Source organism: Cheilinus undulatus, linkage group 20, assembly GCF_018320785.1.
Source record: "Cheilinus undulatus linkage group 20, ASM1832078v1, whole genome shotgun sequence".
In the NCBI taxonomy this organism is placed as follows: domain Eukaryota; kingdom Metazoa; phylum Chordata; class Actinopteri; order Labriformes; family Labridae; genus Cheilinus; species Cheilinus undulatus.
In genome coordinates, this window is record NC_054884.1 from 34,966,073 (window position 1) to 34,993,299 (window position 27,227).

Below are 27,227 nucleotides of genomic sequence, written 5' to 3' on the forward strand. Positions count from 1 at the left end.
AAAGTCCTCTAACTGAGCATTTATTAATTGAAGGTATAAATGTGATTTCTTAATTTCATAATGAAAAATGTGTAACATTTAAAAATGTGCTTTTTGATGACATAGAAAATGATTAATGTATCTAAATGACGTGCCAAAAGGAAAATTTATGTTTAAGTGCAATTAAAAAGATAATTTGTTTAAGTTTAACGTGCTCAGTGGTTTACAGAAACCACCAGATGTTTATTTCATTTGCTGTTGTTTTTATAAACTTCACTCTGATTCTGCACCAACCATGAGTGCAAAATCAAACACCTCAGGAACGCCCCCTGCTGGACATCTCAGCGATAATCTTTTAAGCTGATATTCAACCTACAATACCTCCATTTTTTTCCCATGAGTCCGTTCTTCCCGTAAACCCTCATTTGACTCGGTGAGAGGAAAGACTGTGGGAGCTGTGTTTCTAAAGATTTTACTGTATATTATTAAAAAAAGGAGTCAAGAAAGAAGACGAGGTCGACAAACAAGCGTGTTATTTTTGTGTGTGGTCAATGTGCACTGTCTCTGTTGGAGGGAGAAAAACCCTCCTTTGAATCTTTCTTTAAGAGCTTATAAAATGTGATGCTTCAAAATAAGAGATTTCTGCTGGGGAAAGTTGTTATTTATTAAAAGGTGGCATAACTGTGTATTGTACTGTTGTTTTTTTATTCATGAATTAAAGCTTACACTTAAAAAGAGAAAAAAGGTGTTTTTTATTATTATTTATCCAGCTTTGCAAACAAACTTAAGTCAGATTACAGCAAATAAACTTGGTTTCTGGTGTCATCCATTTAGTAATTCAGCCCTTACTGAGGCTTTTCCTCTGACCGTTTAAACACTCAAACATTAGAACTCATTATAAAACACTGAAATTGAGCCGAGTACATCGCTACTGTTGATGTCTACATGTAATCCACTTGTACGTTAGGCGTCTAACCCAAAAGAGAAATTAAAACCTGAAAACTTGAAGTTATGGGCTCATCTACAACCCAAATTCCAAAAAAGTCAGGGCACTGTATGAAATGTAAATAGAAACAGAATGCAGTGATTTGCAAATCTTATAATAAAACCATGATTTATTCACAATAGAATATAAACATATCTGATAATGATGAAAATTTAAAAAAAATATTAGCTCAGTTAGATTAGGAGTTTGGACTCTAACTGCTCAACAGTCCTGGGTCCTCTTTCACTGATATTTGGCTTTATGTTTGCCAAACATTTTCTGTAGGTGAAACATTTAGACTGCAGGAAGGCCAGTTCGCCATCGGACTCTTCTACTGTGAAGCCATGCTGTTGTGATTAGTCCGGTATGTGATTTAACATTGTCTTCCTGAAATACGCAAGGCTTTCCCTGAAAGGGGCGTTGTCTGAATGGGAGCATATGCCCCTCTTAAACCACTCAATACTTTTCAGCGTTGATAAGCACTAATGCAACCACATACCATCAGAGATGCAGGTTTTTGAACTGTTGGCTGATAACAAGCTGGTTGGTCCCTCTTCTCTTTAGTCCACAGGACACGGTGTTTGTGCTTTCCAAACAGAATTTCAAATTTAGATTCATCAACCTCAGAACAGTTTTGCATTTTGCCTTGACAGCAGCGTTTCTGGATCTTTGCATGATGCAGCTTTACCTTTCATTTGTGGATGGCATGGTAAACTGTATTGACAGTGATTTCTGGAAGTGTTCCTGAGTCCACGCAGTGATTTCCAGGGCAGAATCATGCCTGTTTTTAATGCAGTGGACCCTGAGGGCCCAAAGATTACAAGCATCTAATACTGACGCTCTGCCTTGTCCCTTGCTCACAGATATTTCTCCAGATTCTCTGATTCTTTTAATATTATGTTCTGTAGATGGTGGGATATCCCACAATTTTTTTATGCAGTGTTTCATCAGTGATGACCCTCTGCCCATCCCTACGTCTGAGAGGCTCTAGCTCTCTCAAATGCTTCTTTTATATCAAGTCATGTTCCTGACCCCTTATGAATTAAGCCTTTTAGTTGCAAAATGCTCCTCAAGCTGTTTATCATTTGTCCTACTTACTTCTCCAGCCTTTTGTTGACCTGTTTTTGAAATGTGTGGCTGCCACCAAATTGAGCTAATATTTTTCCTTAAAGAGTCAAATGTCTTGGTTTCAACATCTGATGTTTTGTTTATGTTCTATTGTGAATTAAATACAGATTTGTGCGATTTGCTTTCTGTTTTAATTCACTTTTTGCACGATGTCTCAACTTTTTTGGAATCGGGGTTGTAAATGAATGCACTATGTGCATCACATATTTAATGTTTTCATCAAAAAAATGCTCAAAAATACAAACATATATTTATCTACTGAAATTATCTACAAAAATAAAATCATTAGAAAATTAACCATGATGTAAAGGTCCATTTTTGCATTGTTTGGGTCTTTACCTCCTGTTTGAGTCTGCTTCACATGATCCAGTCATGAGCGAGCATGAGGAACGAGGAGGAACGAGGAGGAACGAGGAGGGACCAGCAGCACCGTCTCCACTCTGCATGTTTCTCAGAGTGGTTCATATATGCTGTCCAAACATCCTCCTCCGGTATTTTTGCTTCTGTGAAAACTTCTCTCATCACCAGAGAATTATATTAGAAGTTTTAGCAAAACCTGGGTTCTCTCGGAGCTTCCAGTACGTCCCGTTTGACACCCAAACATCCCGTCCACAGGAATCTTTGGTTTTCCTGATGAGAGACAAAGAAGAAAATCATATTTTAAAGGCTTTAGTATGCTCGGCTGCACAGCCCAGAGTTCTTGGATTTCATGTGGGGCTCAAAAGCTTAGATTTCCACTGTTCTAAGTTTAATTTGTTTTTGGATCATTTCAATCCAATCTAATGTTGATCTAAAAAAGAATTGAAAAATGCTTTATGGTATGTTTTTGCATGCTGAGACAGTGATTTGTCTTTGGCTTGGCTTTCATGTGATTTGCATTGAGGAGAGATTTCTGTCTAGCCACTCTGCCATAAAGCCCAGATATCAGTGGAGGTCTGCAATGATGGTTGTCCCTCAGGAACTTTGTCCCATCTCCACACAGGATCTCTGAAGCTCAGTCAGAGTGACCATCAGACTCTTAGTCACCTCTCTTACGAAGACTTTTCTCCTGCAGTTGCTCAGTTTGGCCTGGCGACTAGCTCTTGGTAGAGTCCTGGTTGTGCCAAACTTCTTCCGTTTGAGAAATCTGGAGGCCACTGAGCTCTTGGGAACTTTCAGTGCAGCAGAATTGTTCTTTGTGGCCTTCCCCAGATCTGTGCCTGTCAACAATCCTGTCTCTGAGCTCTGCAGGAAGTTCCTTTGACCTCCTGCTCAGGCAAGCACCAAAACTTCACACCAGGTGCTACTATGCTACATGTTGGCTGCGTCTTCCTGCTTTCACAGCCCTGTCTTTCTTCATAAGTTTTACCTGAATAAATCTCACTACAAGTGACTTGATTCAGTGTATGAAGGAACCATGTCAGAAATTGTTCAGAAGAAAAGCATTCTGCTCAAACTGAGGTTTCTCCAAAGAAAAGCACAAACCGTTAGTGTACTCGAACTGTGTTTATCTCATTGTGACATACTGTACCAGAGTGGAAATAGAAAACTTCATAATCAGTCGAAGTTTAGAGAACAACTTTGGTGAACAGTCACCTTTTAGGTCGTGGCCTTCATCAGGGTCATCAAGAAACAGATTGCAAACATATCCTACCAATGTAGAAGTAAATATTTTCTAATACAAGGTAGATATGGCTCTCTATCTGTCATTCTTCTGTCTGTTTTGTCCAATAATGGAACAGGGGTAAAAACAGGCAAGATGTAAGGCGTGAGTGGCCTAGTGATTTGGGGCGAGCCCCATTTATGCAGTTGGCCCGGTTTCCGGTCTGGCTTGTGGCACTTTCTCACGTGTCTCTCCCCAGATCTCTTGTCCTGGTTTCCGATTCTGTCCACTGTCCTCCTCTGTCAATAAAGGCATAAAAAGCCCCAAAATAAATCTTAAAAATAAAGAGAAGAGACCTCGATTCTCAAAGTCAAGTCTGATGCCCGATTCAGACTGGGAGCGTGTTTTGCTGCTTGCGTGTGCCGTGCGTGTCTGCTCCGGCTCCTGCCGTTACAGCTTTCACACAGGGCTGCGTGTCAGCCATAACGCCCTGCTCTCAAAGCCCTGTCCTTCTTCATAAGTTTTATCTCAATAAACCCCCCTAAACCGACTTGATTCAGTGTACAGTGGAAGTTTGTCGGGAACTATTCAAAATAAAAGCATTCTGTACAAGTGAACGGAGTTTCTCTATAGAAATGCTAAATCGGGCTTTTACTTTGAAAAGCACAAACCAGAAAAGCATTCATACGGTGTTTATCTTTCCTGTGACATATTCAACAAGTGTGGAGACAGAAAGCTTCACTAATAGTTGCTCTTTAGAGAACAACTTTATCAAACAGGCGCATTTAAGCTTGTGGCCTTCCTCAGGGTTATCAAGAAACACAATGTAAACATATTCTGTGTGCATATTTGCCACAACGATGTAAATATGGCTCTCCATTTATCATTTTCCTGTCTAATATGGTCCACAGCCACACGCGATGCGCAGAAAAAATAGGTGAGACTTCGAATCCTTAAACTCTCCGCACCTGAGCCGGGCGTATCAGCCGCGTGAGACGCGGCACACATGCAGGCAGTCTAAAAGCCCTGACTTGTTATCATGCAATCAAACTGAAAATTCACGCGTGTCGCGGTCGAGACGCACGCGTCACGCTCCCAGTCTGAAACAGGCTTGAAACAGGACTTATAGAGGTGTGTGCCTTTCCAAATCTAGTCCAATCAATTTAATTTACCACAGCTGGACTCCATTCAAGGTGTAGAAACATCCCAGCAATGATCAAGAGAGATGGGTTGCAAAGGGTCTTTATATTTATGTCAATGTGATATTTCAGTTTTAATCTTTAACAAATTTGCAAAAAAAATCTATAAATCTGTTTTCACTTTGCCTTTATGGGGTACCGAGTGTAGATTAATGAGAGAAAAAAAAATTGGGCTGTAGCATCAGGCTTAAACATGAAGTTGAAAAAGAGAAGCAGGTATAAATACTCTCTGCATACACGTTATGCCACATTTACTGGACGAGCCCAGATAAGTCTCTCATTCAAAGGTAAAAAGGTGAAAAAAATAAAGCCTGATTTGGTCATTCTAAGTGCAGACGTAGCTGCAAATGTAGTAATAAAAAGTTACTTGTCAAATGTAACTGAATTAGTGATGCTTCTAGGTGAATAATTTCATATCTGAATGCCTTATTCAGCCTTTGGCTCACTTTTTCCCATAACTACCATTTTGGAAAATAATGCCAAGCTAAGAGATTCAGCAAGACTTAATGATTCTATACATTAGTAAATCACCAACAAGTTTAATATATTTTTTTAGACCTGGTTGAATTTGCTTTGGTATAAATGTCCTTATTCCTGGTGTGCAGTAAATTTACTTTGCAGTTATAATGCAGTTTTTCAAGGTAAAAATACTTATTACTTCTTTCATGTGCTTAGAAATTATGCGTACTTCCTGAATTCATGGTCACATGACAAAGCTTAAGGACAGTTTCCAAGACATATAAAAAAATGACCCACCTGAAAAACCGTGGGATGTGCTCCTCTCCTTTTTTGGCGAGTTCTTTCCTTCGCTCCCTCTGAAACTCCTCGATATAATCCTTCTTTTTGTCTGATTCATCCACATATCCATCCTCCAGCAACCTGACCAAACACAGAATAATTTAATGAGTAAATCTCCACTAAATTGCAAAAGTTTTTTCTACATGATGCCAATTGATTGATCCTGGTCCCTTTTTTGCAGCAATCAATAAACATCAGTCAGAACTCACTAAACGTGGTTGCTAAAAGCACATATATGTAGGTAAGTTTTAGCTTTTGAGGCTGTGTTTGTGTGTTTAGTTTTTGCCATGGTATGCCCTTTATCAGCTGTGCTCACCTCTGGTCGGGGCGCAGGCGGCTGTCTGTAGGCGGCAGGAAAGGCTTCAAGTCTGGGGAGAGTTCATTCAGCTCCACGGCGAAGGAGGAGAAGCCGTAGTACAGCAGGTAATCCTTTGGCATGGGATCTGTGGGATGACAAGGTCTCAGGTGATCTGCTGCCGCACAAACGTGACTGGGATTTATGCTGATTAGCATTTTTGGCATCAGTCTGTGCTGGATCTTTTTCGCTTACATTTAAACCCTCCACCTCTAAAGTCAGACACTAAAGACAGTGACACATGAAAAACCAAGAGCTGGTAATAAAGTCTGTGTTTTTTATGGACTCACTCGGTTTCCAGACACACTTAGGAGTGGGCAGAGTGTCGCAGAAGATGCCTTCATGCCACAGACCTCCAAACCGGTGAATCACGCTGCCGCTCTGGTCGAGCACCATGCCCTGCACCTCATTCTTGTTTGTTTCTGAGCCCCAATAACGAGACTACAACAAAACGGTCCAAAGTTTAACCAAACACAGTTAGGGAATAAACTGTCAAAGATAGATGGATGATAGCAGGGTGAGTATTACTTTGACAAACGTGATCTTGCAGGTGCACACGTTACTCTTGAGGTTTCGGATGGTGACCTCTCCGTAATGCTCCAGGTATCGCTGCTGACTGAGGACGTTGTGGATGCAGGTCACTACTTTGTTCCACTCGTAGTGGTCTCCAAACCTAGACAAAAATAATCAGGATTTAATGAGAAAATGTGCTGCTTTTCCCAACTCCATACCAACTAAATTTATTCAGATATTGAGGAAAGCATGCCTTATAAAAAGTCTGCAAAGGTGAAGGTAATTGTGCAGGACATTGTTTTCCTTTTAGGCATTTTTGGACATTAACTTTGTTGTTTTAGCTTGGGATTATTTACAAGAATAAAACTAGGGCTGTCTGTTTATTTTCCATTCATGATTAAGATACTTAAAAATAACCACAGTCACTAGTCTTAGTCTTGATTTGTTTATCAAATTAAGTCAAAGAGATGTTTTGCACTATGTTAGCTTACAAAATGGTGGCTGCACTAGTTTGGTCTGAAACAATGACTTGGAGAAGATAAAAAGAAACTTGCTGTTATGCATTATAAATAAGCATGAGTGCATGTACAAAATGACTCAGGGAAGCCCAATGATCCCTGGTTAATGTGACAGGAGTTCACATTTAATTGATGTTTCTGTGCAAGTAGCAATGAAGCAGAGATATTTTCTCAAGAAACTGTTAGGCTTTTACTTTGGTAATGTGTACTAAGTGCACTTGCTTTTTATTTTGAAAGCCAATAAGGAAACTCTGGTAGACGAACAGTGACAATATGAGAGAAAAAATGGGGATAGCTGGCTGCTCAGCGTGACTTTAGTGGAAGAGTTTTAAGTTGAGTGCTCCTCAAGAACAAGGGGAAAAATGTCCTGAATAAAAAGAGAAAATTAGGCACTCCAAAAATAAAAAATATTAAAAAACAGGGAAGAAAATAATTTAAAAACTTTAAAAAGTATTTCTTTCCTCAATTTTTACATTTTTTGTGTTTGGACGGCCTGGTTTCCTCTTTTTATAGTAACAATATGAGCTTGGATAAATTGCTTGCTGGATAGAAAAGAAAATGGAAACAGCAAAGGGAACAGTAAAAAGGAAAACAGTTCCTTTTTTAAGTCAGAATCTTTAATCTATAAGTTGCTTATTATCTTTCAAAATAAAAGCAGGATTGGGATCCAAACAGGAGGTTAAGTACCCTCATTTTAAGGCAGTACAGAAATCCAAAACGACACAGTTTTAAATGCAAAAAAGTGGAGTTAAAAGTACAAAAAAGGAGATGAATCGTGTTTAGCTCTGCTTTTTCCAATCTATTTTACCAGTTAGCCGTGTTATCCCTGATAAAGAACTAGTCTTATACATGCAGTATTCATGTATAAGGATTTCTCACGGACAGAAAATCTATGATGCTGATGCCCAGATGCGGACTCGACTGTTTACCTAGGCAGAGTGACGTTCACCATTCCTGTTGGCAGAATCTCCAGAGATTTACCCCAGAATTTATTTTTCCATCTCTGATCTGTTCAGGAACATAAATAGTGTTAGTGCTAAGAATACATCCATTCTTGAACTACAAACCATAGCTAGAGGCTGAATACTCACCTTGCCAGAAGGAGAATTTGTCTGATTCTGCATGGCACGCAGAGATGGGAGGATGATGGCACACCTGGTGAAATAAAGCAGGCTTGATTGAGAAAACCTGTCTTCTAGATCATCTGTATCTACACTTGTAAACTCAGTTTTCCCTAACTACTCATTAGATATTTGAATTAACAGGAATCTGAAAAGTGTACCTAATTAAGTGGTCGTTTAGTGTAAACATAATTTTTCCTCATAGATGTCCTTCGTCTCCAGTAACTATAGGCACTGCAGAACTTCCGATCAGTTGCTTTGTTAGAGCTGACATTAATCACTTTTTACTAATTGTCATCACTTTAAAATAAATGATTCAATGATTTTTGTTAATTTCTAAATGACATGATTACTTTCTGTGACTTTAATAAAGCAATAAATCACTGAGGCTGAGCTGCTCAATTAGAAGAGAGGGTAATTCATCATAATTTACCAAGAGGGGATTATGGGAGCTCAAATGTAATTACCCATCATCATTCCCCAACTTTAAAAGGTCACTTCAATAGATGTTCGTCCTCTACAGCAGCCACTCAAAGCTCTTTGATGCTGAATAAAAAACATAAAAGCAGTCCTTATAGATATGATTTTGAAGTTTTCTCCATGTACCTGCTCACTGATGAGTCTGAAGCCTCGGTCCTCTCTGATACACTCGAAGGTCTCACCCAGAACCGGGTTAAAGGGCTTGTAACGGTTTCTGAATGTGGCCGTGGAGTAACCGGAGATAGCAAAGGCAGCGATGTAAACCTGTGAGAAATAAAATACAAGCTCTCATATCTTCTGCTAATAAAAAACTGACCCTTTATCTTAATTCACTTAGCTTTCACTGCTAACACTGTTTTCTTTGCTCTCTTTTCAGAGAGCCTGAGTCATAAATGTCTAAGTAGATGCACAGATTTTTTTTAACATGAAATTCATCCTGGTATTACCACTGATTTGACTTTGATTTTCCAAGTGCCATACATGTTTGAATTATCCTCACCATCCTCTGGAAGGGATCCTCTGTGTTGCTTGCAGTGTCCAGCAGCTCGCTGTACTCGAGCTCCTCACAAAGTCTCTGCAGCAGGTTAACGGGCTCGTTCAGAGCAGCGGGCATGGACACACGAGCCAAGTCTTTACCTGAAGAGAAACAACCGATAAGCCTCTGATTAGAATATAAAATAATTTGGTTAAATTTTAGCGTGTTGTGGTCCTTACCTATGTTATTGTAGAGAATAGCCATGAGGCCGACATGGCTGTTGTCAGGACAGTGAGCAGGAAGTGTAGTTCTCCGTCCCGTGCTTTTGGGTACAACACTGTTTGGAGACTTTGAAATGCTGGCCCGATATTTCCGAGTGGCTGATACTGTAAGAAAGAAATATATATTTAAAAAAAGCTTTACGAATGTAAGAAATCTCAAGAAAAAAGTGAGTTTTCCATCTTTGTTCATAGTAACAACAGGCTGCAGAATATAATTTGCTCTGCAAAGAAGCTGCATACACTCTTCCATCTCTCTACAACCTGTGCGCCTCTAGGCATGCAGGTAAAATACTCGGCACATCGTTTTCTGTTAGTTCCTCCTAGACTTAGGCAAGGTCATAGCACAGTTACATAAAACTGCACTGACATCAACACAGTAACAACAACAGAGCATTTTTCATGTTCATGAACCCACCATGTCCTTCCTCTGGCTCAGAGTTAGTCGTGCTACCATCGCTGAGCCCTGATTCGTCAGAGATCTCAGAGGAACAACCACAAAGGACGTCATCACTGGCATCAAAATACTCAGCAGCCGAATCTGCGACTGAGGGAGTCCCGTGAGGTGAATGCCTTACGTCTGCAGGCTAAAAGAGGAGATGTGGAAGAGAGAGAGGGAGGAACGAACAAAATCAGGCTTTAAAAACCACAAGGGACTAAATCTGTGATAATCCAGGCTTCAGGTGCAGAATAATTGTTACCTCTGCTAACGTGTTGGGCTGGTGGATGTTGTTTGTATCCCAGACTTCCAGCAGCTTCTGCCTCTCCAGGGACAGAGCTTCATGCACTGATTTCAGGGAGTTAAACACTGAAGAAGTGTATAAAGACAAAGACGTTTTAGAAAATCCTAAAAGAATAGACCCTATACTGGATTATTTTCTATGTTTATATGCATGTGAATATTTTTCTGACCTCGTTGTGAGGTGGTGCAGATGTCCTGGTGGATTTTCTTGCTCTCAGGCGTCAGTGTGATGGTAGACGGGGACAGCTGGGAGTAGACGTAGTCGGGGATGGAGGGGACTGATGTACCGAGGTGAGACGAGTTGCTCAGGTGACTGGAGGAGAGCTGTGAGGTGAGCAGAGAAATGAAGATGTTGAACTATGACCCCAAGAGCAGTGTTTAGCATTTTAAAACATGTTTTTGGAAAGTTAAAAAACTCAAATATGAAGATTTCAAAATTGATAAGAGAAGGCGTGCAGCAAAACTTTGATATTTTAGCAAAAGCAAGCAGCAAATCAGTTTAGCATGACATTAAGACTGGAAGCATTGGTGCAGACTCTTACGTCTAACACACACTATAAAAAACTACCTTTACACACATTTAAATGTGTTTGAATGATGTGCTATCATTTCCTAGTGTTAGCTTGATTTGTTGTGATTTTATTTGAACTGTTGCGGACCATTAAAATTTACTGACTTACTTTTAGAATAAATTTAGACTCACATTAAATCATAGCATTATTTTTTTAGGCTTGTCCCCCAACCTCGGATTTAAGTATTTTTCCCTTCATCTAGAACAGTGTTTCCCAACCTTTTTTCCTTGGAGCCCCCCCAAATGTACCTAAGAAAAGCAGAGACCCCCCCAGGACCCAAGAGAGAAGAAAAGGTGACACACTGCCACCAAAAATCAACATAGATTTTAATTGTTTCACTGATAAATGCTAAAAAAGGCATATGCATGTTTTTCTTATCAAAAAACCTTTGTATAAACTACTTAATAACTGCTTTATCATGGTTTTAATCAATATTTGCAAATCAACCCCGACCCCAGGTTGGGAATCAATGATCTAGAACACAGACTTTTCGTATAACAACATGATACATGTTATTTCTGATAATAGTGCTGCCTAACCGAGTGATATCATGTATATGTTTGCAGTATATTACATTTAATATCCACTGCTGGCGCAAAATATTTGACTAAATCAAACCTTTTCTGCTTCATTTGGAGCAGCTTGGGTTGCTGCACACTTTTTAAAAGCACATTTAACAAGTTAAAAGCCCCGACCAAAGAAGAAATGATGCCATTTTTTTCACCACACAACGTTAATGCTTTTTGGATCACCCGCCTACCTTTCCAAACCATTTTTATATTGAAGTGAAATTTGCTTAAACTTTAATTTTCCCATTTTACCATTTGGAGATTTGAGAAAAACACATTTAAGCTGCCTTAAATCTTGGTAAGTGACAGATACATAGGCAAAAAAAAAATAACAATAGAAAAATCCATATAGTATAAACAAGACAGAGTAGATTTGATAAAGTATGCAGACATCCAAAGCGAAGTATAAAATTTAGGAACATTAGAAAATAAAAATAAGACTTTTTAAGACGCTTTGAAAACTTCAATTTTAAAAAGAAAATTTAAGACTTCTTAGTGATCTGCAGGAACCCTGGCAGCACTACATCCATGTTAGAGCTATCAGTGTTTTTCTTATACTTTGAGTCCACTGTGTGATTCTTTTACAGTTCCTTTTTAATTCTGACATTATTGATTTATTCCTACTTCTTCCTTAAACCTGTGCCTTCTGTGTCTGCACACAGCCCTGCAGTCTCATGCCCTTAAATGGGCATAAAAGGGGTGTTTTTCTGTGCTGATTAGGAACAAAATGCACAAGCTTCCAGTTAAAAAACAAGGTGATTCAAGAAAACAGCAGAGAACAATTCAACGGTTTAAGAATCCATCATGATTCTGATGTAAGTTTCTCTTAGAAATCCATGGGAGGGTATTGATGAGGCCCATTGTCTTTGTGATCATTACTGCTAGAAATTACTGCTCTAGCATAAAAAAATGCAGGCTACCTTGCCTTACATTTCTACTCTACCACAGAATTTTTCTACAAACAAACACCACAGCATTACTACGCTCTATTCAGTGGGAAAAACTAAATTCTCTGATATGAAAGAAGTTTTGGACATCCAATTCAGAGCTACAGAAGCAAAGCATCTACTAGGAATCCAGTTAAAAACACATGATTACATTAAACTGAAATATTATCTTATGCGCTTCTTTACACAGACTATTTCCAGGATGGCAGTCTGCCTCAGTGTTTAAATGAAGGACGTCAGATTTAAGTTTTGCTTATTGGCCAACTCACCGATTTAGTAATCCCACGAATAGGCTTTGGATTAAAGAAAAGCCCAAAATGTTAATGAGAGGTTGGGATGTTGGTTACTTTAACTACTTATACCATCAAGAACAGGCATTCATTCATGTTTTCACAAACAAAACAAGTTTAAAACAACAAAAATGTTAAAAAATTAGAATAAATCTCAATAAGTAAATCATATGTTTTTTGGTCTTAAAAATATATGATTCTCACCATTCCCAGGGCCTCCACTCGGGACAGAGTGCGAGAGTGACCCCAAATCTTTCCTGATCTGTGCTTCTTCGGCTTCTCAAGAGACAGATTCTACATCAATAAGAAATAATCATAAATATTGATAGTCATGGGGCTTAATAAGGTCATAAAAGTTAATTTAGCTCTTGAAATCAAACAGTACATGTGTGCTGATGATGCGTTTCAGGTCTCCATTGGTGAAAGTCTGGCCTGCCTCCAACGTCTGCAGCCTCTGGATTAAACGGTTTAGCTCAGAAAGGTCAGCATGGCATCGGTTCAGCTCTGTGAGAGAAAACACGAGTTTAGAGGAAGAATCCTGTCATTTTTAACATATTTAACTAAATGTACTCATAACTTCAAAATAGTGCTATAGAAGAGAGATGCAGAAGGAAACAGGCTACTGTTTCAAACATTTCATTTACATCATTATAATTTTTCACACTTAAATATACTTAGAAAATATCCTCCTTTAACAAAAGCATACAAATGATACTATATTCATTTCTTGCATTCCTCTTCCAGACTATCAATAAAAGAAAATCTGTTAGTTGTTGCTCTTTTCAATTCACAAAGGGCTTTGAATGGTCTTTTTATTGGGTAGGTTATCAGGGAATTATTTAAAATTTGCACCACGAATCAGACTTTTATGGTTTGTGAGTGTTGTGTCTTTGGGACTGAAAATCCAGGACAGTTACCTTGCACACAGGTGTCTGGGCTGTGACTTTGCTGCAGCCAGGCAGACACTTTGGTGTTCACAGCGGTGTTAGCTGAGGGAAGCTCTCCTGAGGCTGTCGTTGAATCTGCTCTGCCTGCAGAGCCCTGGTATTTTAAATATTAAAAAAATAATCATTTGATGAAACTGTGATAAATGATTCCAAAAACTGACAATAAAATTTTAAGAGCATCTCTGGCAAAATTTTCCAAAAAAAATCAGACAGATTTTATAACATTTTAGATAAAAGTTTATCATTGGATGTTGTTGAAAAATGATTTGATAAATTTCTAAAATTTCTGCTAAAAATGTTTCCAAAATCTGGGACTAAAGTCCAAAAATCTGAAAGTTGATAAGTATTTTCTTTAAAAAATCAGGGGGAAAAAAATCAAAAGTTTTCAGGAATTTTTAAAGTTTAAGCCAAAAGATCTGAAAATGTACGATGAAAGAAACTTTTTCTGAAAAATATTTGGCAAATATTACAGAATTGTTTCCATAGTGAGTATTTCCAAGTTCCCGTTAACAGTTTCTCCCCATATATAAAAAAAAGTCTTTTTTTACTCAGAATTTTCAGCTGAGATTTTGAAAAAATTCTAAACTTCATAAATTTATAATAATTTTTTTTTCAAATATTTCAGAAAACTTTTGATGAAGTTTTAAAATTTTAAAAAATATATAACTATTGTTTTATTATATATGACAGATTTTCAGAAATTTTATCTACAAAGGTTTCTGAAAAATTTGAACATTTTTTCCAGAAGGTTATAGCTGATTTAAGTTGAACATTTTAAATTTAAAAAAAATTGTGAAAATTTTTGGAAAAATTGCCAAGTAGTGTCCAAAGTTTTTAAAAGAATGTTTCCAATAACCTAGCTCTAAGAATGATTGTAGAACAAAGATTTCTCACAAACATGTTAGAGAATTCCCTGCAAAATATTCCAAATTGTTTCAGACAATTTTTTTAAACTATTTGTATGAATTTTAAAAGGTTTTGTGAACAAATGTAACTATTTTACTAAACTAAAATGGTTTAAGTTATTTCAAAAATGTAAGGAATTTGGATGAAATACTCTTTAAATTGTGTTGAAATTTTTGTTGAAAGTTTCAGTAAATTTCTAGAGAGCAAAAAAGTGTATGATACTTCATATCAATTGCAAATATTGTTGAGTAAGATTTTACACGTTTGTAATGAAAACATGAAATTAACTAAGGCTGAAAAATTCATCTGGTAGAGTAAAAAGTAAAATATTAAAATATAAAGAGCTATTCAGAGAATCAAGACAGAAGTGCCAAAACGTCTCAAGTACCTACATTTTGCTTTAGTCAAGTACTACTTTGTTTAGTTTAAAGCTTTTTCAACTTTTACCAAGTCTCCATTTCTCTGAGATTGTCCGCTCACAACCCCATAGGACAGAGGGTGGAGGAATCCGCCGTGAACGTGAGCCGCTTCGTTCTTCTTGTACTGGCGGTGTGCTTGAAGCTTTGTAACCCAAATGTAGAAGAGTTCGTGGCTTTTTGCCTTAGAGAGAAATAAACACAAATGTAGCACCTTTCCTTTAACATACTGTCACATTTTTTATTAGACTCAATGTTTCTGTTTACCTTCATGTGATAGAGGATGTGCCCAGCATCCAAATCGATCCGATATGATTTCTTGTTAATGGACATCACAGCCAGACTGAGATCTAAGGAGCCCTGGACTCTTCCTCTAATGACCTTTGGGAGAAAACACCCATGATTACATGTTTCTAAAACTAACAACTAGAAATTCTGATTTAGAATTTAAAGGTGGCTTACATCATGTTGGTTTTTACAGTAACGTAAAATCCCTGTTTCTAAGACAAAGTATCTCTGAAAAAGAGGGAAAGCACATTTTGAAAATTATTTATTTAGAATTTCAAAGTCTCTCAAGACAGGAAGACAGATTGGGTGTATCTCTCACCTTGTGCCAACCCTTCAGCGGCCACTTCCTCCTCTTGTGCAGGTAACCCTCACAGATACCTGGCGTGGTGACATCTTGAGGGTTGTCACTTCCCGTGTTCATTTCTGTATGGGGGTCGTCGATCACTTCCCAGTCTTTGATTATCTGTGGGCAGCATGAATAGAGCAGCGTGAACTTGGGCTGCGTGTTTTTAGCTTTGTGGCTTTTTTGTAATTCAATTAACTTCTAAAAACATCATCAACAAGTACAAAAGACTGTGTGAAGTGAGCACTGGTTCACTTTCTATCATCCCACTTACATCCATAACAAAAACATTCATGAAAATGTTTTTGTTCACTGTTTCATCCTGCTACTGCACTGATGACAACAACCAGTGTCTGACCAGTAAAACCTTGACCTTGTACCTTAAAAGTGTACTTGATTAATCCTTGCTGTAGAGTGAATATACAAGCAAAGTTTGAAGAAAATCCTCCAAAGCATTCTTGAGATATCACATTTACAATGACGGCCCTAACAGGTAGACAGCCAGGTGGATGGATGCACAGAAACATAATGCCTGCAGACCTGTTTCTCACGTCATGAGGGAGTGAATAGGGCATGGTTTATTCCAATAGTTGTATTATATGACGATTATTTTGGTTTTGATATTTCTTTAAATGTGACTTCAGGCATTTAGATATTTTTAGTTTCCTTTTGTATTTCCGTAACTCCAACCTCGTGGTTGATATAGACTGATATCTTCGCCTCCTGACTTGCTAATAAGAAAATTCAAATGTTGGATTATTTCTTACAACCTTTCAAAATTAATGAACTGGCCAGCTTCCATGTCTGCCATCAGGAAAATCCATCTAGCAAAGCTCCAAGATGATACACTCATTCTCAGCCAGATCAATCAGTGAGGAGAAAGAGGTTGTAGCTACAAGCACTTTGCTGAAGGGACTGCAAGCTGTTAAACAATGGTAATGGTGTAGTGGTTTCTGTGGATAAACTCTAAATTTCTGCTCTGCATTTTTTAAACAGCCTGTGTTTTAAACTGACCTTTGCATATTAAGGTCAACAAAAAAAAACAGGCGTTTTGTATTCACACTCTGACACTCAAGTTCTTCTTTGACTTTAGGTAGTGAGAGAGTAAATATGAAATTATGTTGAGGGAAGCAAGTTGTTAGAAAAGTAGTGCCGCCAGCTCCATTCACATCACTAGATGTCCTCTTGATCCACAGACTATGAGCTGCCCTATTCTGTCTCTGATTAGCTTACCCAGATATTCTTAGCCAACCAGCCAACAAAGGTAATTAACAAGTACCAGCCAGTTAGAGGCAGAGTAAAGCAGATCATGCTTTCCCAAACCTGGGAAAAACATAATGCTGCATACTGCTGAATGATGAGTATCAGAGGGGATTTAGAGGTAGGTATACTCTATGGAGACAAATGTTTTGTTACTCTGATTGGCCTGTGATGAATATGACAGACAAAACATTCAAGTTTTGAGAGGTTCTGCCTTTCCCAAACACTGTCTGAGGGGCGTTGACTTGAAGGATGTGACATACATCCCATGCAATGGATATGTGGAACAGTTTAGTTATGTTTCTTGTATTTTGTTTGCCTGTTTAGGTAAGGCAGAGTAGCTGCATAACACCATAATCAGGGATGCGCAATATTGGATTTTTGCAGATACCTGATATGCTGATATTTACAAATAATTTTAGCAAGCATCAATATTTAAATGTAGTTCATACCCAGAAGTGCAGTCCACATAACACATAATTGAAAGGCTGAAGATGAACAAATTAACAAATTGCAGCCCTATAAACACACTTTAAAGTGTAAGGAATGATGATGACAAAGATAAAGACTTCAGCTGACGTATTTGACTGGTTTTATGAAAAAATGCAGTATGCAGATTGAAAACAAATAGAACTACTCCAAAAGTTATTTGCAAACTTTTCCTGTTCAGAGTCTTCTTGTAACCTGACACAACAGATAGACTTTTTCAAATATCCATATTTTTCACATCCATGTGGACGGCATCCATAGATCAGTGGATCCAAAAGTGGGCTGTAAAAAGTGGGCGTTAAAATTGGACTGAGTGTGGCAATCTCACAACTGCACCCAGGACCCAAGAACCACTGCAACATAAGACATGCAGACAGTAATCACTGAAACTATTGCAGGACTAGAAGTGTAAATATTTAAAATATGTCACCATGTTTTTATTTTCAAGGAATTGTACATCTTCAGAGAGTCAGTTTAAGGTGATGGTTTTTGTTATTTCTACAAAATTTGACGATCTATGTTGCAGTCAGTTGGAATTTGTTTGCAAAAAATCATAATGGTGTGTTTTTCATACATTTACCTATTTTTACATGTTGATTTGTACATTGAGGGGTGGGGGGCCTGAATATATTTTATCTGCCAAAGGGGGGTCTGGAAGTTAAAGTTTACAAACCAATCAGAGCAACTACACATATGACATAGTAGGCATGCACTGCCAAAGAGTCAACTACATAATGCAAGCTTTACAGGCCACTGAGGTTATGTTAATGAACGATTCTTCACTATCAGCTGAGCAAAGCCAGTCAGGAAAACAGCTAAAACATCTTTTACACCAAGAAAAGCTTTCGTGGGGAGTTTTGCCTTCTTTCAACTAATAAACATCCAATTCTAATAAAACTAGCTATAGCTGCATCAATGTTTACAGGCTTGTAGTTGCTTCAACTAAATCACGCCCATAGCTGCTGCCTTATTTTCCTCAAATGCCACTGACTAATCCGGTCATTGAGAGGGAAAAAGAGCATCATTTTGATGCTTTGAAAGGTGGCTGACGTATAATCTGGCCAATTCTGTAGGTTAGTCTCCATAAAGAAAGGGAAAACCACTTTCTTCCTGCTGTTTCATGATTGATGTGAAATCTCAACCGGTCCAAATCCTCACCTGTCTGGAGTGTCGAGATGACAGAGTGCTGCTGCTCCGAGAGTGAGACGGTTTGTTCCACGTTGGAGAACTCTTCTCCAGACCGCTGGCCAGAGACTGACTGCGGTGTAATGACGACCCATATGAATCCATGTCAGAGATCAGACTCTTCTTCATGTGGTGATCCACTGGTTCCTATCAGAGATCCGCTGCAATCTGCCAAAAGCCCTCTGAAATTACAGGATGAGTTTGTGTTAGCCAAGAACAGGACATTAAAGATTTATAAAACATATCAATAATATGTTTACAATGTGTATAACAAAATTAGAATACAGCAAAATCAGGTTAACTGCTCAGTAGTTTTGCAAATACAAGAAGTGTTTTGGTGATTTAAATTCAAAAGAAATAAAGAAAGGTGGGTTGAGGAAAGTAAGAGAATTTAATGATTCTAGTTCTCATTCTGTTTATATAATCAAAATATGTACAAAAGGTGCAGTAGAGGAGCTGTTGAGCTGTGCAGGAAAGACAACAGAGAAATCCAAGGATCTCACTGCAGGAAGTCAGAAAATATTTGATATTTTATGTTGCATTCAAAGATAGTCTCAATCCTTTTATAAGAGGGTAAAAAGTGTAATATGGTCTAGATTCAATGTACAAGCATAAATCAGGCTTTAGTGTAACTATAAAGTCAGGAATTGGAAAAAGCAGCCATCTGTGATTAACCCTTTATGACCTACCATAGAAGGCAAAAACAAGTTAAAATGAAATTTTGCTCAATTTACAAAAAGACTGCATGTTTGTATAAAGTAAACTATTCACAGTAGTGCAAATAGTTTTGAGCATACATGTGTTTGCAGAAGACCATGTTGAAGCAAAAACAAGTGTGACTCGTGACCTGCAAGAACACAGCACAACAGGTTTCATGCAGACAAAACATCAACATACGTCATCACGTCCACGTAAAGTAGGAAGCGCTGTGAAAGGCAGCGGTCTATTATATTATGTTGTCTTTGATGTGTGCGCTTATTACTACATTTCTGCTAAAGAAGGAAGGATATTTCTGGAAGGACACAGTACTCTGGGACTCATTGAAGGTGTGATTTGTTAGTGTTACTCCTCCGGTTTTATGTGCAAAAAGAATTATTGCTCTATATCATTTGGTTGCAATTCCACCTGCGGTTAAAGATAGAAATGATTGAGAGCGCTGGCGCTACCGTGGGTCTTAAAGGGCTATGAAAGTTGTTTGAAGGCTGAGCCTTGGTCCTCAGCTTCTTCTACATTCTGAATTTGAGCTCCTACCCTCATTCAAATACGCACAGGCCAAACACAAGGGGATGAGAAACTCTTATTTCTCAAGCTATCATACAAAAAAAACACCAAATTAGTATCAAAATGGACTCTGGGATTCTTTTTCCAAAAAGGGTAGTCAACTAGTCTGCCAATGTGCATTAGAATATATCCACTTAAAAAGCCATCTGTGGGTATGGGGAGATATGGAAATTCCTGCTGATACCTACAGCCAGTATATATAAGTCATACATAACAGAATGCAGGACTGCATGGCAGCATGGTTTAGCACTAATGCCTCACATCAAGAAGGTACCTGGTTCCAATCCTGCATGTATGTGCGGGTTCTCTCCAGCTACAAGCATCCCAGCTAAATTCCCTCCAGAGATGTTGAAAATGTCAGTTTTCTTTATCCAAACAGTTTTTTTTTATCTCTGTCTTGTGCAAATTTATCAGTTGCACACATTAATAAAAGTATGACATTTTCAGATGTTCAAAGAAAACTTTAGACATCAAACTCTGAGAAAAGAATTACATCTGGCAATTTCCTGCAGCATTTTGTTCTGTTTTGAGAAGTTATATATATAGTAGAGGGGCTGCATGGAGAATTTAGAATCAGAATTTATTGAATATGAAGGTATGAATATCTAAAGAAAGCATCCATCATTTATGATGGAACCAAATATTGTTTGTCTTGTTCTGGATCAGTTAGATCATCACAATAGGATGGTGTTATTACTGAAATGTTTTGCCATTTTTCTTTATGTTTTAAATAATGGTGCATTATTACCGTGAAAATCCCACCACAATTATGTCCCTCAAGAGGAGAAGAGGAAAATTGGATCTTCTAAATCGCTACTTCAGCTTTTATGCCTATTAATGGACAAATGAATTAATTACTCTCTCTTAAAGCCATGGCCTTGGACAGAAATACCTCTCAGTTATTAGACTGTGTGTACAAACTGTTGTCAATCATAAATTACTTCCAGCAGGAGAGTCAGAGTGCACATTAATGTCTTTCACAACAAGAGTTCATTATTGTGCTTAAGCACAGAGGCATTTAAGGTCTTATGAGCATGGGAAAGCCCGATGAGCAACAAACGTGTTAAATAGGCTCAGCAGAGCAGGAGACAAGGTGGGACTCGGCGTAATCTCATTACCTAACAGAGGTGAGCTGTCGCTTCATGTGACGCCAAAAACGCCTCCGTGATTCACTGCGTACGTCCTGAATCCTCAGCTAGATCACTCTGGATCTAAAAGTCAGCCGCGCAAAGCACAAAACAAAACGTTCATGCCAAATTCAGGAGAGAACATCTGAAAATATATAGTTTTTAATAGACAAGGCTCCATGGTGTTTTATGAACAGCTTTTCATTCATGGCCGTTTTTATTTGTTATGCAAAGTAAGCTCATAAAGATAAGTCAGCTTCCGCTTTACTTGAGCTAAAAAGAGGAACACTGTAAATATCAAATTTTTCATTACTATAGTGGTTGCTGCATCACTGAGTAATCTGTTCATCTTTTATTCATTGTCGTTGAGTTGCATAAGAATAGAAAAACAGCAGTCTGCATAACAGGAAGCGAGGACAGCAATCTTTCTAATCAGACAGGCTTTTTTGAAATTTATATGGATTTATGAAACACTGTAACTTTATTCTTGTCTATGCAGTCAGGTTTTGTTGAGCAATAGTGCAAAGAGAGATTGAGTTTGGAAATGTTTTAGACCCAAAAGTCATTTTTTATGTCCAAATATTGACAGATAAGTCAGTGTTCAACCATGATTTTATGGTTTTATTGGGGCTGGTGTTAATGGGAGGATTATTTAGATACATTTGGAAGTTTGTCCTTTTCTGTTATAATTATAATCTTGATCATTTTTTACAGTTGCTTAAGTGTTGAAGTTAAACTAAGTTTTTACTCCCAAATTTGAGGACACTTTAATGTGATTTGTGTTTAGTGTTCTATTTCATTTTTAATATCTTTTTTTCTCAGTATAATGTCTTTTAATACTCTACATCTTAAAAACACTTTGTTTTTTAACTCAGTAAAGCACTTTGAGTTGCTTTTATAAATGCTGCTCTATAAATTAAGTTGCTTAGCATTGTTTGATCAGCATGATATCGGCAGGTAAGAACAATTCTGCAGACATTTACGACCAATACTATAGTCGTGTGAACAAATAAGTTAGTTGAGTTTTCAGCTGGACCAGCTGAACTACAGCAGTTAAAGTCTGTCTTTATTCACGATTATTTCTTTCCCTTTAAAATATGTTGATTTGTTCATGCTCAAATCTTACATTGTGTGTTTTCAGGACTGAAATTGTACACTTAAATTTAAATATTATCAAAAAACTAGATTAATCTGTAAATAAAGCAAAAATCCATTATCGTGCATGCCTTAAATCCTCTACCAAACAGATCCTGATACTTGAATCTTAAGCTGTGAAATTCCCCCTACATGACTCCTGCATGGTTTTCACATGCTGCTACAGCAGCCACAGTAACTGACACCAGTACAGCCTGCCTGTCAGAGGATTACCAACCATGGCTTAATTGGTTTTTCAGGGAGTGTTTTTAGCTACTTGTCACTTGGAAGTTGGCAAACACAATCCTGAGACAGAGAGCAGTGACACAACATAAAAGATGCTGACCACGGTGGCTGCAGGAAAACAGAAACATGTCTGTCTGATTCAACACTGAAGCTCCTATGTGGAGTTTTTCTCTGGTGATTAAACACAATGGCCTTAGCTTATACGGTGCTTCCTCATGAACTATTAAAGCAAACTAAGTTTTCTTTGTTGCTTTGCATGAAACAGCTGCTATTAGGTGCCAGACAAGGTCCTAATCTCTAGCTGCTGAAATTATTTGTTAAATTCAGCAACAAAGAGTCTTTGTGAATAACAAATTTGACTACCAAAATAAAGCAGGATGAGTTGTTTCTGAAATATTGTACATATGTAAGAAGACAAGATCAAGTGCCAATGTGTGGTCATAAAAAATGAAGTGAAGTTTCTCCTGTCCACTTTAGACTGGCTGAAGAAAGGCCTAAAGTCTCATACACACCCATGTTAAAGGTTCTATTTTTACAGTAGAAATAAATCTGTTTACAGCAAGGTTGGAATAGTTCAAGTCTTTATATGCACACACTGTGCAGGGGGTTAGTTTTTTTTAACTAGACTACACAAAATGAAATAATTTATGCAAAATTAGTGGCATGGTTGACATAACTGCAAGCCAGTACATTGAGGCTTCAAGTTAAGGATGCACAAATGTATCTTTTTGACATCGATATCAGCCTTTTTCACAAACATGGGCCAACATCCAAATTATGTGGCATGTATAGATATCAGTTGCCGATGTTTATCTGTTGTGTTGTTTCCATTTTTGTGCCAGCATCTGGTAAATCTTGCTGCTGACTAAAATACAAGATTTTTTTCAGAGCAGAAATGTGGCCAGTTGGACAAAATCTGATCTGATTTTATGGTCAACATGACCATATTTTGATAACTAGGATTGTTAGACCAAAATAAGTACTTAAAGATATCTGTAATTGCATCAGTATTGTCTAAATTTTTATTCTAGTCATTGGTATCAGCCCTGAATTTCACAATTGTTGCGTCTCTACTTAACTCTGCCTCAGCTCCTCTTCTTTGTCTGTCTCTAAGTTGATTTAGTGAGACTGCAATTTTCAATATGGCGACCACCACGGATTAGCTTCAAAAGCCCCCTTCAGTAAGCAAATGGCTGATGTCACCTAGACTTCTACAGCAAAGAGATAAAAGGTATGTTTACTCCACAGGACCATTAAAAGAAATGCAAAGTTTCTCAAAGGGGTTTTGAGGAGCTCGAATCATGGTTACCCTCCCATCCACTGTGTGTATTACTTATCCCATTCAGGGTCAAGGTGGGATGGGCTAGACTCAATCCCAGCTGACCTTGGGTGACAGGTCAGGTACATGCTGAACTGGTCACCAGTCAGTCTCAGGGCTGATACAGAGAAAAAAACAATCCATCCATAAAGAGAACCTGCACATGCACAAGGAGAACATGACTCTACAAAGAAAGATCCTGTTCAAACCAGGAATCTGAAATACTGCAGCATGCATGCAGCCCTTTCTGCTGTATAGAACACTTTTTAACAGAGTTCAAACTTTAAACAACTGAGACTTTCATACTTTTGTCAATACAAGCAATTGAAAATGTGTATAAAACAGAGATATAATAATTTTTTTTGGGAAGAAAACTTGTTGCTTGATCATTTGCAACATATCTGGAAGGAATTCATTTTTGCAAACATAACTAGGGACACAAGCAGCCTGGTGGTTATGTCTGAGCAGCCCGTGAACAGAAGCTGTTGTCCTTGAAACACTAAGGCCTGTGGCTCCTTTCCTGCATATTACTCCCCAGTCTCTGACACCATGCACTGCCCTGTCTGAATACAAGCACAGAAAAAAAACATTTGGAGCAGCAGCTTGTGTTTTGAATACACAATCTTAGGATAAATTTCTTCCTTTGCTTACTAAGTAGACACAGCATTTTCTACTCCACTTTACCTGCTGATGACTTGTAAAATACTAAATTAAATGCAAACTACTTGACTTAAATTTGAGTAGTTTTTGTCACTGTTGATGGAATATATTTGACTTTCACAGGAAACACAACAGAGCAGGGTGTCATCTTAGGCTTTTTGTAAGAACTGTCAAAAGAATTCACCACTTTCCGACATTTTTAAGGCGAAACAATCAATCTGTTTGGCTGGTCTAAAAATAATCAAGGCTTAATTGACATTGAGTTAATCGTAAGTTGCCGCCAGTCCAGCTTAGTTCTCTCAATGAAGCACCAATGATCTTATTTAACCTTTTAGTGAATAAACATTCAACCTGTATTGATGCCGACTCTATGAAACTATAAGCCATTAATTGATTGATGGATCACAGTAATGGGTGCTTTATATCTTAACATATATCCCTGTAAATCTGGGCAGAAGTGGTTGTGCTGTGTGTTACATAACGGCGGGACAGTGCGAGAGTAAAGTGACCTCAGAGATGACCACATGTAGAGGAAACAGGATGAAAGGATTTGCAGGTTTCTGAGCTTGCTTACTCAGGGAGGGCCAAAGCATACACAACATTTTAAAAATTGGTTAGATATCTTTGGATGACACTGAGGTTTATTTACAATTCCCACAAGGCTTTGACTCAAAATCTTGCCTGCAATTTTATAGTATAGTTTCTCATTTCATAGTCTTTTTAACCGTCAAAGTTGCATAAAAAGGTTAGGCTGTGCACCTGCAGGCACTTGCCACACAGTTGAATCCTCATTTGTGTGCAAAAACAACAAGAGAAACTAATTATAGCCACTATGCATCCTGTTTCATCCAGAAGGAGTGCATATAATTTGTACACCTGTCTGAAAATATAATGCAACAAAACAAACCAGTGTGGATGCACTTAAGATAACAACATACCAGAAAAAGGAATAAAAATGCAGATAAAATCAGCTATCAAAATACAGATAAGCAAAGTATTTTATATCTATCAAAAACTGTTTGAGTTATCACATTGATACCACCTTAAAGATGATTTAAAAGACTCGCACTATGGTAACTTTCATATTTTGTGTGCTGATACAGTTTTTTTGTACTTAAATCAATAATTTATATTCATTCTTAGTTAGTTTGTATATATAGTTGTATTTTAATGGACATACAAGTGACATTCTTTGTCTTTTTCTTTCCTATATCTAATATTTTATGTTTATTTTGTGTGTGGGATAACTTTTAACACCCAGATATCTTTGTTAGGGATCAATAATGTCATTCTGATTTTAATATTTCACATTAAAAAGGGCAGAAATTGTTGGTCTTGTTTATCTAAAGGTTGTTGTTGTTATTGCTGAGAGTAATATATGATTTTTCTGCTTTAATTTGACCATTATTTGGAAAAGGAACGTAAGGAATCTGGCACAGAAAATAAATAATTCTGTTTGAGTAGTTAGTTGTGTTTTACTCGTAAATTTTCTGTCTTCTGAAGCCCATGAGAACTATTCATGGCCGTTCAAGCTCTTACCTAAAGCCCATTAAGAAGCAACCGTCTCAGTGCACCGTCAGGTGGATGTTAGGACCGTCTAGCTAAACATATTCACGTGTTTTAACACATTAGCACAATGGTTTCCACAAAGACGACGAAACACAAGCTAAAACTAAGTTATATTGCTTAGTTCAATAGTTTTCAATTATTTGCATCGCATTTATGCCTAATTTTTTGTGTTTTCTCTGACAGCTAATATACGTTACCTGAAATTCACCTCCTTGTCTCATCATCTGCCGCACTCCTCTGCGCCATTTAAATCCAACAAGTGTCTCATTTCTCGTTCACCTTAGTTCGTAAACTCACCATGTCGACAAAGACAGTGCCCTTCCATCAAAAATACGACCAAAAAAAGTCAAACTACAAGCTATCCCCGCAGATAATCACTCATGCTGATCACATAATCTCACCGTCGTGCCCTCCCTGCTGCCGGTGGGTGACACGAGCTTCCTCCAAATCCAAGGAGAGCTCGCGCGTCTCCGGGAGGCTGCGCGCGCCGTGCGCAAAGTGTCCCCGGGCATTATCCGCATTAGCTGGACTTAAAGCGAGTGTCTAGCTGTAGGGATGTAGAGGAGGGTAAATCTAGCAAACCGTCTCCTCTTTCTCTTAAGTGCATACATACTGTACTCTCTGATGTGTTTGAGATGAAGGTGTGAGTTTAGGCAGACAATTTTACAAATAACAGTAACACAAAAGTTTGAAAAAGTGGTTGGCTATAGGATTATCTCAATTTTTCCCTCAAATACACCAAAATGTATTTATATTTCAACGTCTCTGGCTATTTTGCAGTTCTTAATAAGTTTATCATTATTTATTAAGCCAGCTGACCACACCCTACAATAAAACAAAACTGCTACAGTTCCTGGATAACAAGTAAACATATATGGGTGAATAATAAACTGCTAGTTAGCAAGTGAAATGAATGAGTGACTGTAAAGAAAATAAATGAGGAGTTGACTGCTGGTTAACCAGTAAATAAATGGGTAACTAACTGCTAGCTAACCAGGGAATACACTTACTGCTGGTTAACCAGTGGATTTGGGTAACTGCTGGTGAACTAGTGGAATTAATTCTCCACAGCAAGGTAACCAGCCTGGAAATAAATTAATAAATAACAGCAAACTAACAAGGTGATACATATGAGTTTCAAACTGTTAATTTCCCACTGAATAATTGAGTTACTGTTAATTAACTAGTAGATAAATGAGTAACTAACTGCTAGTTAAACAGGAATTTACTCAGTTGTTTCTCAATGCAAAATCATTACTCTGGTGAATCATTACTTGATTACAGCCTATTCATTAGTTGCCTATTCTTTCCTTTATGAACTTGCTGTTAGTTCCTCGTTCCTTACCTGATAATTGTGCCAATTATAGTTTAGGTTAACAAGCACTTGGTTACTAACTCATTCCCTGATTATCTTGCTGTTAGTTTCTCAGTCATTGCATCGTGACTGTCCATTCTGTGTGGGGACTGCGACGTGTTACCAACTACTTTAACACTACTGTTATCTTATTCTGTTTTTATTAATGTTAC

General features: G+C 37.8%; 1 protein-coding gene across 1 annotated transcript; it reads right to left on the reverse strand.

The window, feature by feature from the left end:
* Positions 1-2,250: 2,250 nt before the first annotated feature.
* Positions 2,251-26,046, reverse strand: osbpl7 (oxysterol binding protein-like 7). The gene is made up of 22 exons (XM_041815999.1): positions 25,898-26,046; positions 18,339-18,547; positions 15,408-15,551; positions 15,263-15,316; positions 15,068-15,181; positions 14,832-14,984; positions 13,449-13,572; positions 12,917-13,035; positions 12,736-12,825; positions 10,324-10,477; positions 10,113-10,219; positions 9,830-9,998; positions 9,373-9,519; positions 9,158-9,294; positions 8,785-8,922; positions 8,149-8,212; positions 7,987-8,065; positions 6,555-6,699; positions 6,317-6,467; positions 5,988-6,114; positions 5,630-5,752; positions 2,251-2,722 (listed from the first exon to the last, which is right to left on the reverse strand). Exons 2-22 carry the CDS (start codon positions 18,492-18,494, stop codon positions 2,614-2,616), a joined length of 2,604 nt encoding a protein of 867 aa, XP_041671933.1. The 5' UTR covers positions 18,495-18,547; positions 25,898-26,046; the 3' UTR covers positions 2,251-2,613.
* Between the last annotated feature and the right edge of the window lie 1,181 nt (positions 26,047-27,227).